Genomic DNA, 15,191 nt, shown 5'->3' on the forward strand with positions numbered 1-15,191 from the left:
TCATTTTTACTACAGCATGAGTTGCGGGCTCGAAATACGTCCTGTCTCCGGGATGTGGTGGATCGTCTCCACCCCTGGTACAGGGACGCTCAGGCGATGATGCAACACAGAGGGGATTGTTGGCCTCGGGTACGGATCAATGATCCGAGGCAGTAATCTCTTTTTAGATAATCAGGGAAACTCAAGGATGTCGTTCCTCCTTGTATAGGTATCTTGTTGTCCTCTCAAAGGAGGCCAACCATAGGTGTTTACATCCATCAGACAGGATATGTTACCCAGGGGATGTATATTTGCATCGGATTGCCTGTAGATCCATGGGCCACCCCTAGCGTGAACTATACATCTTTCTCAATCATGGCACAGTTCAAAGCCTAGTTGAACTTTGATGTATCGTGTAATTTGGATCAACTGTTTTCATTCCCGACCGAACTCATGGGAATGACTCGAAGAATCAATCCATCCAACCTTGAAAATTGTACAGAAAGCCCGAGATGAGAGGCGATATGATATGGAGGCGGTCAGAGTTTTGCCGAAAGCTATCGCGCATCAGTGCAGCTCCAGCTTTCTTCCTTGAACACCATCTCGATGGCCTTTAAGGATGGCGCCTCCTTACCCAGACGATAGCCGACCATATTCGGGACCGTCTCGGCGGGTATACCCTCCCAGAGACGACCGGGATGGCCGCATGTACGATGATCGCTCTCGCTCACGCTCGCCTGGCGGTATACACTCCTCCCCGCACGGAAATGGTGCTTAAGCCATGAGTGGACTCGGAGAAAGCCTGAGTCCCTCCTTTGAATCCTTTGAGCTGTGGCTAATGTTTTCTCATCGGCTTTGGTGAATGAAGGCCCTTCTCACTCGCCTCCCACGCGACCAGCAGCAGATCGCAGGCACGAATACTCTCGGGAGAGAGATGCTGGACAGCAGTATGAAGACTGGGATCGGGATGACTATCGTCATCGATCGCCTCCGCGACGAGGAAGACAAGGATATCGCGATCGCGATCTCGAAGGATATAAATCGCCAGACTACAGCCGCAGTCGTAGTCCACGTCGAGGGCAGTCTGGATTCGGCCCAGAGAGTCGCGAGATCATGCTGGAAGGCTTTCCCGTGGATATGACCGAGGACGATGTGAGTTCAGTGATTGGAAGTGAAACTTCGACCTTCGTTTACAATGCGCTGACCCTGGTTTGATATCCTAGATCAGGGACGAGCTTCAGAACGCATACCAGGTTCATGGCTTGGAGGAAATTCGAGTGATTCGAGATCGACAAACGAGTGAGTGGAGAAATCACAATGCTTGATATGTGGGTTCATTTTGTTGATAAAATTGTGTCAGAGGTGTCGCGACAGCTGGGATTCCTCCGATTTCACTCTGTCAACGAGTCCAGAACCTTCCTAGAGCGGAATCACCCTTTCATTTATTTGTACGGACCGTCCGCGGGAGATAACGACCGAAGCACGAAAGTCCGGATAGCATACAGCCGCGAGAGAGAAGATCGGGCTCGACCAAAAACAGAAGGCGACTGGACGTGTCGTATGGTAAGATTGCTACGTCCCAAGCACAGAACGTTTGTTCCAAAGCTCACAACAAGATTTAGTGTGCTGTCGTCAACTTCGCGACCCGGCCAAAGTGTTTCCGCTGTAACGCCCCTCGTCCAGGTCTGTTCGCGCTTCCACTGGCATCCTCATTTTTACGCTGACCGAACAGCTTCAGAAATCATGCCCGTTGGCCCGCCCGGCGTTCCCGCGCCGAAGGTCGTGAACAATGGTGACAACGACGCTGCCCCCGAGAACCAACCATCCCAATTTCTTCTGTTCCGAGGTCTGGAGTCCTCGGTAACTGAGGAACTCTTGGCCAAAGGTGTTGCGAAGCTCTACCGGCCTACTGGGGGAAGCAAAGATGGTCCTTCATCCAGCAATCAGAAGAAAGGTGCCAAAGTCGCGTCGACGACTGGAGATGCCAACCTTGGAGCTCGAGAAGGCTCTATCCGTCGCGTACTGCTCGTTCGTGACCGGAGAACGAATGAAAGCTGGCGCTTTGGGTTCGCTGAATTCGCCAACGTATTGGTATGTAGATTTCACGCTGCTCACTTTGCGATGTTCGCTGACAAGCGTTATTACAGGATGCGCAAGCCGCAATGACACGCTTGAACTCGTTCGAAAAATTTACCATTTCATCCAGGCCTGTCATGGTTAGCTACATCCACGCAGGTGTCTTCGTACCAGTTATGGATCCAAACCCCAGCACGGCCCACTTCACATTCAGCCCACTGTCGAATCCGTCTGTCAAACTCATGTACTGGGATGACGAAGGGTATGCCACTGAGCTGATGCTTACATCGAGCGAAGATGATGTTGGCCAAGATGAACCTAAGAGCACCAAGCCTTCTGGACAGCGAGAACCAAATGAATCCAAGGGCACAAAAGATGCCGAAAAGGCTAAGAAAAGGAAGGCCGATACTGCAGCAAGCGCGAGTGCAAAGAAGCTTGCCGTGCCGTCCCACCTACAATTTTGGAGTAACCGCCATGCCGAGCTTCACGGCATCGCGAAAGATGGTGAAGAAAACGCCGCGGACGCTGAATCAGAGAAGGGTGGATTGCCCACAGACCTAGGCGCACCACCTGCTCAATCCTATGCCGATCTCAACCGAAATTGCTGCTATCTCTGTATGCGGTTATTCAAGAGTTCCGCCAATGTCAACATTCACGAAAGACTTAGCCAGCTCCACCGAGACAACCTACAGAATGAGGAGGCGAAAGCACGAGGCATGGCCAAGCTGGTCAAGCATGGGATCATTCAGCAATCTTCATCCGAATATCGCGACCGTGCTAGGGAGCGTCGCCAGGCATTTGGTCATACGAAGACTGGGGCTCGACAAAAGCCCGCAGCACCCAAGGAAGAGGATGCGCCGCCAGTTCAAACAACCTCGAAGGGTGCGTCACTGTTGAGCAAGATGGGCTGGTCTGAAGGCTCTGGTCTAGGGGCGCAGGGTACTGGCGTGACTGCTCCAATTGCCACAGAAGTCTATGCGCAGGGCGTAGGCTTGGGTGCACAAGGAGGCAAGCTTGGTGATGCCGTGGAAGAGGCTGGCCGAAACACCAGAGGACGATACGATGAATTCTTGGAGAAGACCAAGGAGACAGCCCGCCAGCGCTACGATCAGATAAATCAGTGATCTGTTCCCAGCGGGGCGTTCTGCTCTGACACAGAGCTTTGTACAATAATGATATCCCTGAATCGATCAAATTTGCAGTGAAGACAGTAACTACTAGTAATATCCTTTCCAGTCGTGATTGATATTGCAGCATCGCAGCCAACGCCTGATGGCCATGCTCCAGAACATCAAATGCATGTTATTGTACAGGGTAGTTATCGTAGAAAATCCATGAGCAGAGTGTATCCAAACCAATATGTCCCTCCTAACCGACTCAATCAGTCTCCTCGCTTTGACCAGCCACACGTTTCTTGGCCTTCTCCTTCTCCAGTTGCTTGTCAAACCGATCACCAAGCACGCTGGAAACCCACTCGGCAACGTCTTTCTCGAGTTGCTCATCAGACTTGCCAGCCGCAACCCCTTCCAAAGAACCACGCATGAGCCTCCGCATATCCTCGAGTCCATTGACATTTAATGCACACATAATACCTCCCGTGGCCATCATACTGAACGAGATCACGTTGATTGTAGCCAGGTTCAGCGCCTCGAACGCCTCCATGGCCCCGTTGACATTGGGCTGGAAGTATATCGAGCTGGAATAGTAGGGTGGGATGCAGGCGAGGCGTTTCCTTATATTGGCGCGGCGTGTGATGTATACGGAGAGGGCGAAGAAGGCCATGCCGCCGGCAAAGAGTTTGAGGTTGGTCCGATCTGGACTTGCGGATTGTTGGGCTATTTGTGGTGGTTGGGCGGGGGTTTGTGGGGATGAGGGCGGCGCCGAGGCATTTTGATCGAGCTCCGGTGTTTTTTGTGCTTGGGTTGGCGCGTCAGAATCTGATTTGGAGCTTGAGCCCCAGCCGAAGTAGGAGAGCATTGTTGGAGGCACTGGTAGGATAGTCGTGCGTGTTTGCGGAGGTGAGATTCGTCGGGGTAGAAAGGATGTGATTGATACAGTGAAGTGATGAAAGCGAGCGAGTCGATTACACCACGCGTACTCGTGCAAGAGGAGTTCCAGAAAAGACCGTTTCTTAGTTTGGATAAAGCAAGGTCAGTCTTGGTCTGTTCAGGTGAAGGTGTTGAAGATGCCGCAAATCTGCGGAGACCCGGACGGAGCCCCGTCGATCCGGTGTCTCGGTTTATTTGGGTCACGTTACTTTTTCCATACGCTTGAAAGTATCGACTCTTCCCCCTTGGAAAACACACACAAAACGCTTGAATCGCCCTCCCCCTGGAATTCCCTCGTCTCCATTATGCCTACTTCGCTAATCGAGGTTCCTCCTGACGTAGCCCAGCTCCGCGAGGATATCTTTAATATATCCCACGGGTAGCCTATATCGATTGAGCGGGCTCGCTTCCAGCGGCTTTGGCCCTACCTGGATAACATCTACGTGTCCAAGGGTACCCGTAAATCCTGGGGCCTTATGGTTACCTATCTTTACTGCCGTCTCTTCAGAGATAAAGACCATAAGACTCTCGTCGCCCCTGGCGATCGTCAGCGGAATCGTGCAAACCGGAGCGCTATCGGATGCCCCTGCCGGCTAAAGAAGGTCGATAACGGGTTAGGTCCGATTCAATTGATACGAAATAGCAAAGAGGGCCATAACCACGAATACTCCGCTCTTGCATGGAAGATTACTAGTGGGATTAAAGCTCTGGCTGGCCAGGAAGTATCGAAGGGCTATTCGGCTAGCCAGGTTGCGAACGTCCTCAAAATCCCTCAAAATGGTAATCTTCAAGCTCTCCATTTAGCCGGGGGCGAGGCCCTCCGGTCACAAGATGTACGGAATGCTGGTTTACAGTTGCTAAAGGCAAATTCCGATTCTCGTAAGAGGGATATGGAAGAAGCTGTTAACCATGACATTGGGGCGCCGGTTGACGACGAGATTGGCGCACCGGCACGGCGAAAGCTTGAGATTCGGAAGATTCTTGATAGTATCATGATGAAGTATAATGAATTGGATGAAGATACAAAGGAGTGGGATCCGAATCTTCGGGATATGGCGATTCGAGAGTGGATAGGGATATTGGAACGCATCACTGGGCCCTTGCGGACGGGAGCGATTGAGGATCTAACACATCATGTGTTATCAAGGCAGGGGGAACCTAGTCGGCCAATGAGAGGGAAAGAGTAATTTTTAGAAATATGATGTTAATTTGATCGAATTATATCGCTGGTAGTGGGGGTGGAAGGAGGTTCTTGCGGTGGTAGTCGAATATCACGAGCTCTATCACGGTCACGTGAGGTTATGCTTACCAGCCAAGTGGACATCCGGGACCTTGACATTCATATCCTCATTGCTGTTGACAACGAAACAAATGATTCAACGTGTATGAGCCGACGTTTTGATACTTCTACCGATGTCCAATAGCGGGAACTTTCACATCTATGGACGATATAGGACCTACCCGAATATATAGCTGGTGGCGCATCGGACGTCGGGCAATAACCAATCCGAAGATCGCCTGAGAACTGTCAGCTTGAATAGCTTCCGCGATCTGCGAGGCCCACTATGGTTTATAGTGGAAAGCCAAGTACCGGATGTCGGAACTGTCGGCAGCGACATATCAAGGCATGTATTGAATAACCCGTCATGACCCGGGAAGACTCAGGCTAATGAGTTGTAGTGTGATGAGACCCGCCCACATTGTCGGGCATGTACTCGGACGGGGCGTTCATGTCCCGGATACCTGCATCCATTCGATGTGATCTTACGAGATCAAACATCATCGTTCATGAAAACAGCGGGGTCATCAGATTCCTCACCTGTCTCGAGCGACAAATCGCCTAAAACCAGCACTGAATCTGACGAGTCGACCCCCGAAGAAACTAAGGCTCTTACTCCCATCAGGTCATGTTCCCCGGCGAGACCAAAAAAGGCAGTGGCCTCTTGGCCGCCCCCGGTGGGACCGGCTGATCTATACCAACCCATGGAAGATACGATTGTTCCTTTGTTTTTCAATTCCTACCTGTACCTACCGAAAGGTCCTCACATTCGAAATGGGTTCATGGAAATTTTGCCTGGCATGTTTTCGAATACCAAGCCTGGATCATATCTTCATACCAGCACTTTGGCCGTTGCATTCTTTACTGTGGCTGCATGGACTGGGCAAGCTCCGTTGCTGCGCGCTTCGGAGCGGTATTTTACCAAGGCATTGCCGAAAATTCGAGATGCTCTGCGCACGAACGAAGACTCGGAGTTTGACGATATTCTTGTCTCTATTCTTTTACTTTCTACATATGAGGTAAGAATCTGCCAGATTTTCCACGAGGTTTGGGTTGGAAGTTGACTTATGGCGGTAGGAATTCGTGGCCATCAAAGACTGGGAGTTGCCACTCAAAGCTCACCTCAGAGGAGCCATAGCACTAATAAACGAAAAGAGAGCGAAACAGCTACCCGACCCTCGATCTTCAACAATATACAATGCAGTTGAATCACAAATCGTCAGTGTTTCCCCTCGGTCCTCCCACGATTGGGCGGATTCTAATCAATCAATCTACAGATCAAGACGACTCGAGGTCTGGACAATCCAATGGTCCCGACACCGCAGGTCTGGCCCTTGTCACTATCTGCTAACACGCCTCCCTCACCGCGCGTTCTACTTTCTTCTGCCGCCTCAGAACTTGTCAATCTGCGACACGCATGGGAGCGTATGATGACCTCATCAGCCAAAGAAACAGAAGCAACCACAATTCTCGCCAAAGCGAATGACATAGACATCAAACTCGTTTCATGGTCATACTGGGTTCCAGAGCATTGGATGCCTATCGCCGCAACCATAATCCCACAATCCGTTCGGAACGCCGGGCTCTGGCGCAATCGATGTGACTGCTACTCCGACATGTGGATTGCGGTGACATGGAACACTTTTCGCGACTGCCGCATCCTTCTACAAAGTATCATGCTCAGTTGCCTGCGCATACTTTCTTCGCAAGACCCAGACGGGCGAAGGGTCACTGCGGTTCAAAATACAATCCGCAAAATCGCGGATGACATATGTGCAACTGTCCCGTTCTTCCTCGGCAGTCAGGTCGAGTCTATTCGTATGAAGTCTGGTCTCGTCGAGTACCCTTATGCTGAAAACAGACCGGTCACTCTCACCCATAAGCAGTCAGCTCCGTTGATGGGTCCCTGGCACATGTTTGCTTATTTGAGGAATCTTCTGAATGCTGATTTGGGTCTACCTTTGGACCAGCAGGGCTGGCTCAAGGAGCAGATGGAGAGGATATTAGTCATATATTTCCAACGATAATTCTGCTTGTTCATTGCCCACTATACGAATAGTAACGAATACATTGCCCGGGTCCTTCCTACTCGGCGTGAATATGAAAGTTCTAAATTTGCGATATTCTCAGTGTATAGCACAGCTCGAACAAAACGACTGTTTCCATGGATGATGACGAGGTATGGATTCGGGACGGTTTACTCCATTCGTGTGACTACTACGAAGCACTCCTATGAAACCGTGAAATCGGTTGGTGTTAATTTTCTGAAGCTAAGTATGATTTTGTAGCAAGCAAGCCACTCAACCAGGACAGTGGTGTCCACCGAGCATAAGAAAAGGCTTTTGTCCTTACAGAATTTGGCAAGGGCAAGAATCCACCTCCGCGTATGGTCGCTCCGTAATCCAGATATACTCTATGTCTGGCCGTGCGCTCGACGGTGCGTTCGAGCTTGATTTCGTCTGCCCGGTTGGCTTCGGGCTTGACTCGTCGTCTGAATCCGAGCTCGATTCTTCATCTGAGCCCGCGCTCGGCTGGGTGTTAGGGCGCGAGGTTGATGCCTCGTTTGGGCGCGAGTTGGACAGTACCTTCGGCCCTGAACTTAACTGCACTGCCGACTGCACGGTCGACTGTGAGTTCTTCCTTGTCTGCCAATCTCCTTTATGACTTGCGTTGTCCTTCGCGTGGTCATTGATTGGGCATTTTTTCAGCTGTTGTCCTCGGATAATTGCAATATGGAAGATGTTCATCAGAAAAATCGTTCATTCTCTAGGTCATTATTCTATCACCGAAATATCAATCGCTAAGAAATTGAGACAACATAAGCTCAATAGATACGTGAGTTGACTCCAGAAATGCCGCGAGTCACATAGAAAGACTCGAAAGAAAGAAAATCACAAGCATATCCTCAACAAGCTCCTACTGTATACATCACAGAGCAAGGTCAAGGAGAACCCAATGAGAAATAAGCCAAAACGAAAACAGACAAACAGACGCTCATAAATCATGAAGAATAATGCAAAACATATATCATAGCAAAAAAAAAATTGCAAAATGCAGCGAGTTCAGGTTTTCATCGTTCCGGTCGTAATCAGCATATCGGCGCGGCCAGGTCGATGGAGACGATCAATACCAAGATGTTCCTTTCCATCGCGACCGACGTAAATTCCAAATCCATACATTGGCAGCATGCGCTCAGATGGAGGGGCAACAATAAGACGGGTCACAAGATCAGTCTTGCTGCGAGGTTCACGAAGAAGCTTATCCGCGAGGAGGGGAGACTGGTAGAGGTAGCTCATAAGATCGGCGAGAGTGGTGATATCGTGTGGCAGGTAGCGGCGGCGACCGGGCCAGATTGCCAAGAAAGAGACGGCATAAAGACCACAGAATGCGATCAGCGCGTAGAAGGCGGGCATCAGCGAGGAAATGCGGACGTCGTCGTGATCTGGGTACCAGAGTGCGATGAATACACCACCAGCCAGGATGGGGATGGCGAGGGAGATGAGGCTCATGAATGAGAGCCAGGCGACCTTGAAGTGTCCGTTGATGATAGCCTGGAGAGTGACTTGAATGGGGAGGGAAGTTGGGTAGGCGAGGAGGAGGCTCTTATCGGCCGAGGCGCCGTTGGGAGCAGAGAGTTCAACAAATGGTTGGAGGGCGCGGAAATACATGTCAATCGGTTGCCAGGCGAGAAAAAGCACATTTCCAATCACTGCTGGGATAAAGCTGTAGAGGAAGTTTGAGGAGGAGAATGCACTCGTGGATGGGAGAGTCGGTAGCTTTGGTGGGAAACCCCCCTCGATTGCATTGTTCACGAAGCTGACGGTGATGAATGCGATGAAGAGCGCGAACACAATGATGGTCCATACAATAACCGATGGAATGCGAAGGAACCAGGGCGTCCAGCGGTAGCGAGTGAATGGGGAGAATAGGTGGTGGTCGTAGCCATCATTAGCAAAGCCATTTTGTTCGAGGTCGAATCGCACTTTGGTCATTCCATGGGGTTGGTTTTGGCGACTCTTCTCGGTTTGGTGCAGAGAAGGCGTACGAATGGGGGCATCCACTTCACCAATTCCGTAAAAGATCTCGGGCTTCATCGATAGCTTCCAGTATCCTAGTCGGAGCACACGAGGATCCAGGGACTGTTTTACCGAGGGCACAGTCTCAGAGTGCTCATAATCATGAAGGATATTCGAGCGTTGGATAATGGAGATCAAATCTGCCAGACAGATCGGATCCCACATCAGACCAGTCCAACCTCGAATGAATCGGATGACAAGCAGTAGTAAACCAATGGCTTGGAGACCATACATTGCAACCACAGCCCAGACAACAGCTTGCACGGAGGCCCACCTCCACAATCCTTGCCCATCAATGACATAGTACTTTGCTTGGAAGACGCAGCTGAGAAGTGGGATAGCAAAGAAATTGGATAGCCAGATCGTGAAGAGCGAGAATCCAAATAGAGGTTCTCCGTACCGGAAATGAGAATGATCAGGGAACACAAAGTTCCTCGGGAGGATGGGTAGGCCTTGCAAGACGGATCCCCGTTTTCGCTCTGCTGCCATCATAGCAAATGGAGAGATCCGGTATACAGCAGCTTGGACGACAAAACTCCAGATGATAATGGGGGCTGCTAGGATCTGTGGCAAGAATTGCATAACAAAATACCGAGCACCACCTTGGCCATTATAATTCCAGATTCCCTCATGGCGATGGGACCAGATGTTGCAAAACACCACGCCCGCAATCATGAGGAGGCAGCAGAAGATCAGACCGAGCACAGCCCAGGGCCGTAGGACCATGGGAAGATAATCCAAAGGTGGGTATAGCAGACTCTGCTCGGGTGGGTCAACTGCAACAAATGACTCTGGGTCGACTGAGTTTGGGCGTTGAGGTAGTGCTTGGGGGGATGGCGATGTGAAGTTCGGTCTGGGTGGTGTCTCTGTGTGTCGGATCGGTGTGCGGGCACGAGTGAAATAGCCCAATCCTTGATCCCAGACAAGCCGATCATTTGGGTAGTCTTGATTGGTGGAGATTGAATCATGTCTTTGAGGAACCCCGACTTCTTCATCACGGGTAAGTTGGTCTATAGCGAAGCGGACATATGGCGAGTCGTCTAACCCGGGGGTCGGTGCTGGGCCAGCATAGTCTCTTGTATACCGCCTGACAGTGTCGTCGGACTTGGGGCTGATGCGAGCAACTCTGTCTTCACCGAATCGGATTGTACTGGCTGTACCCGGGCGAGGGGAGCCAAGGTCCTCTGGCGCAGGCAGCTGCTGTTGTTGGTAATCTTGGGACATTGCGGGGTGTTGCGGTTGTTGTGTCAAAGGTACTGTGGGAGACGATTCTTGAAAAGATTGATGTGAGTCTGGAGTATCAAAGCGCATTGCTGTAACACGACTATCCGGACTGGATGACGCTGCTCGGTCCGAGAAGGAATAGTAGTCGTCTGAAGCAGCGGCTGATTGCCGTGACTCTGTTCGGTAGACTTGAGGTTTGCTTGCTAGGAAGTAGTCAGTAAATGCTGACACTGAAGCTTTTTGATGGTTTCTAAACTGGACCATCAAGCTATACTTAAAGGGCATTTTGTTTGTACATACTGCTCACGTTTCGCAAACTAAAATTGCGAGGTGTAGGAGAGTCCGACATGACGGCCGCGGAATGTGGGTAAGTCTTCGAGTGTCTCGAAGAGTTTTACTCTCGAAGCATTCCCCAGCGAGGCACTGGAGCTTGGGCAGTCAATAAGAACTTGCGATGGACGAGATTTGGAGCCCAGCAGGCTTTTGTTTGGATGGCGTCGTGCTGGTGGGCTACTCCCAGCCTCCCCAGCCACCCACGCCGCGACTCCCAACCATTTGGCCAATAGGGAGGATTGAGACACGAGAGGTTGTCGGCTCAGACAGTTTTATTTTTGCTTTATTTCGATAAATCACAGCTATCGTGGCCAATCAAAAAGGGCGGGTGTCCGATCGGTCTGACGTCGTCGTGGTTGACCCGATTGAGTTGGCTGAAGCGTGTCGCGGCCCGATCCCTCGCTTTTGCCCCATCAACCATTCCATGAATAAGATCTTAGCTTCACTTACATTTTTAGAATTTGCTCCGTGTATAATGAAGTTTTGATTTAATAATGTCCTTTTGTTCACCTTTGTTCATTTTTTCGACTATCAAGGTAGCGGTGTAGCGATTCTAGTGCATATTCCCGTCTTCCTCCTGCGGTGTAGCGTTCACCAGACAAAGAAAGGCAATCATCAAAGCACCGTGCCAACTAGTAAGGTCAATTATTACCCCCTAGAATAGTCATTATAGGGATGAGACTCATTCAATTACCCGCTCAATTAATACCATCATCCATGAAATGGTGTGCAAATAGGTGTTACCGCTCCCCCTTGCTGGTGTCTATCGTGGCTGGGTCATAGGTATAGCTAGGGCATCTAGGTCAGTTGTGAAAACATGGGGCTATAAGCAATAAAATAAGTAATAGAACTCAGGATTATCCTATACCGGGGCTTGCTGTTAAAACATCACTACGTGGCAGCCCGCCCTTGTATAGCTCTCGCTGGCTGACTGAAGTGATTAAGTGCCTAGGCTGTGTTTTACCCCGACAAACACCTTCATATCAAGCCGTCATCCAGTAAGTTATGTGCATCCAGAGAAAAGTCTCCAAGACCCCATTCGCCGTCAAAAGCCTTATCCATACGGCCCGCGCCGAGGTCTAGTGACCCGATCCGATTTTTTGACTCATCTCGGCCCTTGCCTACGACTTAACCCGCGATACCCGAGAGCCTTGTGGAATATCCAAATCGCCAATCACATGCAACTTGAAGCAATAAATCCCGAGGTGAGGCAGAGAGTCGATGTTCAGTGGTGTCAATATTTAAAGAAGCCTAATCCCATCGTGAAGTATCATGCCAACGCTATCATTTCAGGTATAGTTTCCAGTTCCTGCACAAGGCTTCATTCTTTATAGGTCTCTCTCAAAGAAGCTTCGACAAACATGTCACAGGATGGTTTCCCTTCAATATTATTCTTCGATGTCCTGGGGACGATTGTGGAATGGAGATTTTGCATCGCAAAAGAATTGAACACCGCAGCACAAAGGGCTCTGCAAGACGAAGCTCGATCTCTGAGCCCCGATATTCGAGCACGTGTCTCTGATATGTCTACTTCGTGCTGGCAGGAGATCTCCGAGGAGTGGCATGGCGCATATATGAACTTCGGAAACACCTATGATGCATCTAAATCCTTCATCTCAGTCGATGAGCACAACCACAATTCGTTAGAGAATATTCTCACCAAACGGTCTCTCCGGGAATTATTTAGCGAGGACGATCTCGACAATTTGACACTCGCTTGGCATCGACTTGACTCATACCCTGACAGTGTGCCAGGGCTTTCGTTACTGGACACTAAGTTTCCGATATCTACATTATCCAACGGCAATGTAAAACTGCTCGAAGATCTAAAAGGGTACAATTCTTTGCCTTTCAAGCACCTCACCAGTGCAGAGCATTTTGGGGCTTACAAGCCGTCGCCGGAGGTCTATCATGGTGCTGCGAAGAGATTTGGCTTTAGCAGCTCGCAATGCTGTCTCGTCGCAGCACATCTTGAGGACTTACAAGCGGCCAAAAGGTGTGGGTTTCAGACAATCTATCTCGAGAGACCCTTGGAAGAAGCTTGGGATAGTAAAGGCGTTGCACGAGCCAGAGAAGAGGGGATTGTCGATTTTTGGGTTAGACTTGGAGGCGAAGGACTGATTGAAGTTGCTCGACATTTTGGAATAGAAAGTGCCATTTGAATGGATTATCACGCCGCTGGACCCTAAATTAACAGATTCAATTGCTTTCGCTTTGCAAGTGCTATGACTTCGAAACCTATTTCTCCAATCTCCGAGACATGACCGGCACTCATCGCAATACCCAAGGCTCTTTATATCAACGTGTAATTGTCTGAATAGCATGACCGTTATGCGAAACAACCCTAGCACACATATCAAGTCAGAATGCTCTAAGAAACATAATATTTCTGAAGTTCCAAGACCGTAGGAGAAGGGAGCACGACTTGCGCATGTTTCCGGCCCCGCCAATACCAAACCTCACATATCGCTCTTGGACCTTTGGTGGTGATCTATAGCGGATTTCTTCATTTCTACCGGTCATTTCCCATGATTGTATGAGTGTAGTCCGTCCTTGCAGTAGTGAGCGATTTTCTTCGTCCGTGTGCTTCGTCCGTTTAGCCCAAGGCCAAAGTCGCCATAAAAAGCGCATATTGCAAATTACCCAAGGAGATAAATTGATTCTCGAGGACCCTCCTTGACTAGCAATTAGGCTCGTGTGTTTGGGGATCTCCCATACTTAAACCTTCAATATGTTATCGCTGGGTTACGCGGTTATTGTAGTACGCATCCACAATCTTTCGACAGTTGTCAAAGCTCCGCTGCTCTGTAGAGCATTCAACCCCCATAGCCTTTTGGAAATTGCCACAAAAATAGTAGGGCTGTGGTGCGATCCCTTCTCGATTATTCAGTAGAGATTGCAACGGTCCCAGTGTCCGTGTAACCCACAGACACCCAGGTCTGTGTCCCACTAGAGCTTCCTATCCTTGATTTCAACCAAATAGAGTCATTTAAACTCTGGCTTGGCAACACAAAGAGCGACCTCGACTCGGGCTATCTTACCTAGTCCTATACGGGGAATTATTGCTAAGCGGGTTGTTACCCGCATAAGCTTACTTAGGCTCGACCACCGAACCCATGAACCTGAGGTCGTGTGCTTGGGGATGGGAAACAAGATCACAATTGAGCTCAGTCAGGTTCGATAGGTACGCTAAGCTTTCTCTTGCCTCCTTCTCTATCTCGCCCAGTGCGATAAACCTTATCTAGGTCGTTGTGCCCATTGCTCAATAATAATAAGCCTAGCCTTGGCAAGTGGAGCGCGGTTTGTTTCATCTTAAACGTGGACAGCGGACCGGGACTCCGCGAGAGACCCGTCTCCAACCAGGTCCAGGCTTTAGTTGATTGGGCCTCAAGGACTAAGAGCAAGGGTTCTCGATACACAGAGAGTCGAGACGAGAGAGCGCGCTATATTCACTAGTCAATTGGGTATAAAGCTACCGCGAAAAATGGCAGCAAAATCTTGCTTTGAGGCTGTCAAGTTCCTTGCTTGACAACCCACTCTCCGCACAATTCGGATAGATTCCCACTGTGCAGATCCTGTTTCACCAGTTTTGAATCTGTCGCCGGTAAATGATGGGTGGTAATTTGAAGCAGCACTGTTATCCAACGGAGTTAGTACATAAAAGTTTCAAAGAGGCGGAACCGACCAAGAGAAGTCTTTTCAAGTCTTCTCTTCGAGATTGGCCATGAGTAACATTTCGGTAATTCTTCCGGTGCATACGCTCTGTGCAAATGAACAGATAAGGAAGAATGCTGGGGGTTTCTTGACTTGGACATGTCTGACGCAGGAAATTAGTCGGGGAGGCCAGCCCGTGCGCCATCTGGATTGTAAATTGGACACTTTAACGGCGCTGTCGGTTAGGCTTGGCATGGTTGCTCCATAGGAGACCCCCACGGCTCTGAGAGGACGCCTCCGGGGGTACAGCGAATGAGAGACCCGGTCCAGGTTGCGCCCACCGCAAGAGAGGGGATCAGTGCTGCTGCAGTCATCCCGGCTCAGCGGGCGAAGGCAATCGGCTCGAGGATGGATTCTAGAATAAAAGAAGCAGTCGATCTGAAGCAGTGTAGAAATAAGTCAATCATGATTGTAGTGGTAAACAGATGTTTCGTGTTTCAAGTTCATGGAGAAGAGGAAGAA

General features: G+C 49.9%; 7 protein-coding genes across 7 annotated transcripts; 5 read left to right on the top strand and 2 right to left on the bottom strand.

Annotated features, from left to right (window-relative positions):
- Positions 1-598: 598 nt before the first annotated feature.
- Positions 599-3,179, top strand: N7473_009304 (putative G-patch domain protein; the record flags this gene model as incomplete). The annotated part of the gene is made up of 7 exons (XM_057155243.1): positions 599-722; positions 848-1,131; positions 1,203-1,278; positions 1,340-1,542; positions 1,602-1,662; positions 1,712-2,070; positions 2,127-3,179. The coding sequence occupies 7 exons, from the start codon at positions 599-601 to the stop codon at positions 3,177-3,179; spliced, it is 2,160 nt and encodes a 719-aa protein (XP_057006373.1).
- Positions 3,180-3,432: 253 nt separating this feature from the next.
- N7473_009305 (uncharacterized protein) lies at positions 3,433-4,032 on the bottom strand (the record flags this gene model as incomplete). Its single annotated transcript, XM_057155244.1, has 1 exon — positions 3,433-4,032. The coding sequence occupies one exon, from the start codon at positions 4,030-4,032 to the stop codon at positions 3,433-3,435; it is 600 nt and encodes a 199-aa protein (XP_057006374.1).
- Positions 4,033-4,579: 547 nt separating this feature from the next.
- N7473_009306 (uncharacterized protein) lies at positions 4,580-5,290 on the top strand (the record flags this gene model as incomplete). Its single annotated transcript, XM_057155245.1, has 1 exon — positions 4,580-5,290. One exon carries the CDS (start codon positions 4,580-4,582, stop codon positions 5,288-5,290), a length of 711 nt encoding a protein of 236 aa, XP_057006375.1.
- Positions 5,291-5,891: 601 nt separating this feature from the next.
- On the top strand, positions 5,892-7,409 carry N7473_009307 (uncharacterized protein; the record flags this gene model as incomplete). The annotated part of the gene is made up of 3 exons (XM_057155246.1): positions 5,892-6,401; positions 6,460-6,600; positions 6,660-7,409. The coding sequence occupies 3 exons, from the start codon at positions 5,892-5,894 to the stop codon at positions 7,407-7,409; spliced, it is 1,401 nt and encodes a 466-aa protein (XP_057006376.1).
- A 388-nt stretch (positions 7,410-7,797) lies between these two features.
- Positions 7,798-8,046, top strand: N7473_009308 (uncharacterized protein; the record flags this gene model as incomplete). The annotated part of the gene is made up of 1 exon (XM_057155247.1): positions 7,798-8,046. The coding sequence occupies one exon, from the start codon at positions 7,798-7,800 to the stop codon at positions 8,044-8,046; it is 249 nt and encodes an 82-aa protein (XP_057006377.1).
- Positions 8,047-8,444: 398 nt separating this feature from the next.
- On the bottom strand, positions 8,445-11,031 carry N7473_009309 (DUF3433 domain-containing protein; the record flags this gene model as incomplete). Its single annotated transcript, XM_057155248.1, has 2 exons — positions 8,445-10,885; positions 10,983-11,031. The coding sequence occupies 2 exons, from the start codon at positions 11,029-11,031 to the stop codon at positions 8,445-8,447; spliced, it is 2,490 nt and encodes an 829-aa protein (XP_057006378.1).
- A 1,345-nt stretch (positions 11,032-12,376) lies between these two features.
- N7473_009310 (uncharacterized protein) lies at positions 12,377-13,177 on the top strand (the record flags this gene model as incomplete). The annotated part of the gene is made up of 1 exon (XM_057155249.1): positions 12,377-13,177. One exon carries the CDS (start codon positions 12,377-12,379, stop codon positions 13,175-13,177), a length of 801 nt encoding a protein of 266 aa, XP_057006379.1.
- Positions 13,178-15,191: the final 2,014 nt, after the last annotated feature.

This window comes from Penicillium subrubescens, assembly GCF_028828155.1.
Source record: "Penicillium subrubescens strain IBT 31985 chromosome Unknown utg000006l_segment0_segment0, whole genome shotgun sequence".
In the NCBI taxonomy this organism is placed as follows: Eukaryota; Fungi; Ascomycota; class Eurotiomycetes; order Eurotiales; family Aspergillaceae; genus Penicillium; species Penicillium subrubescens.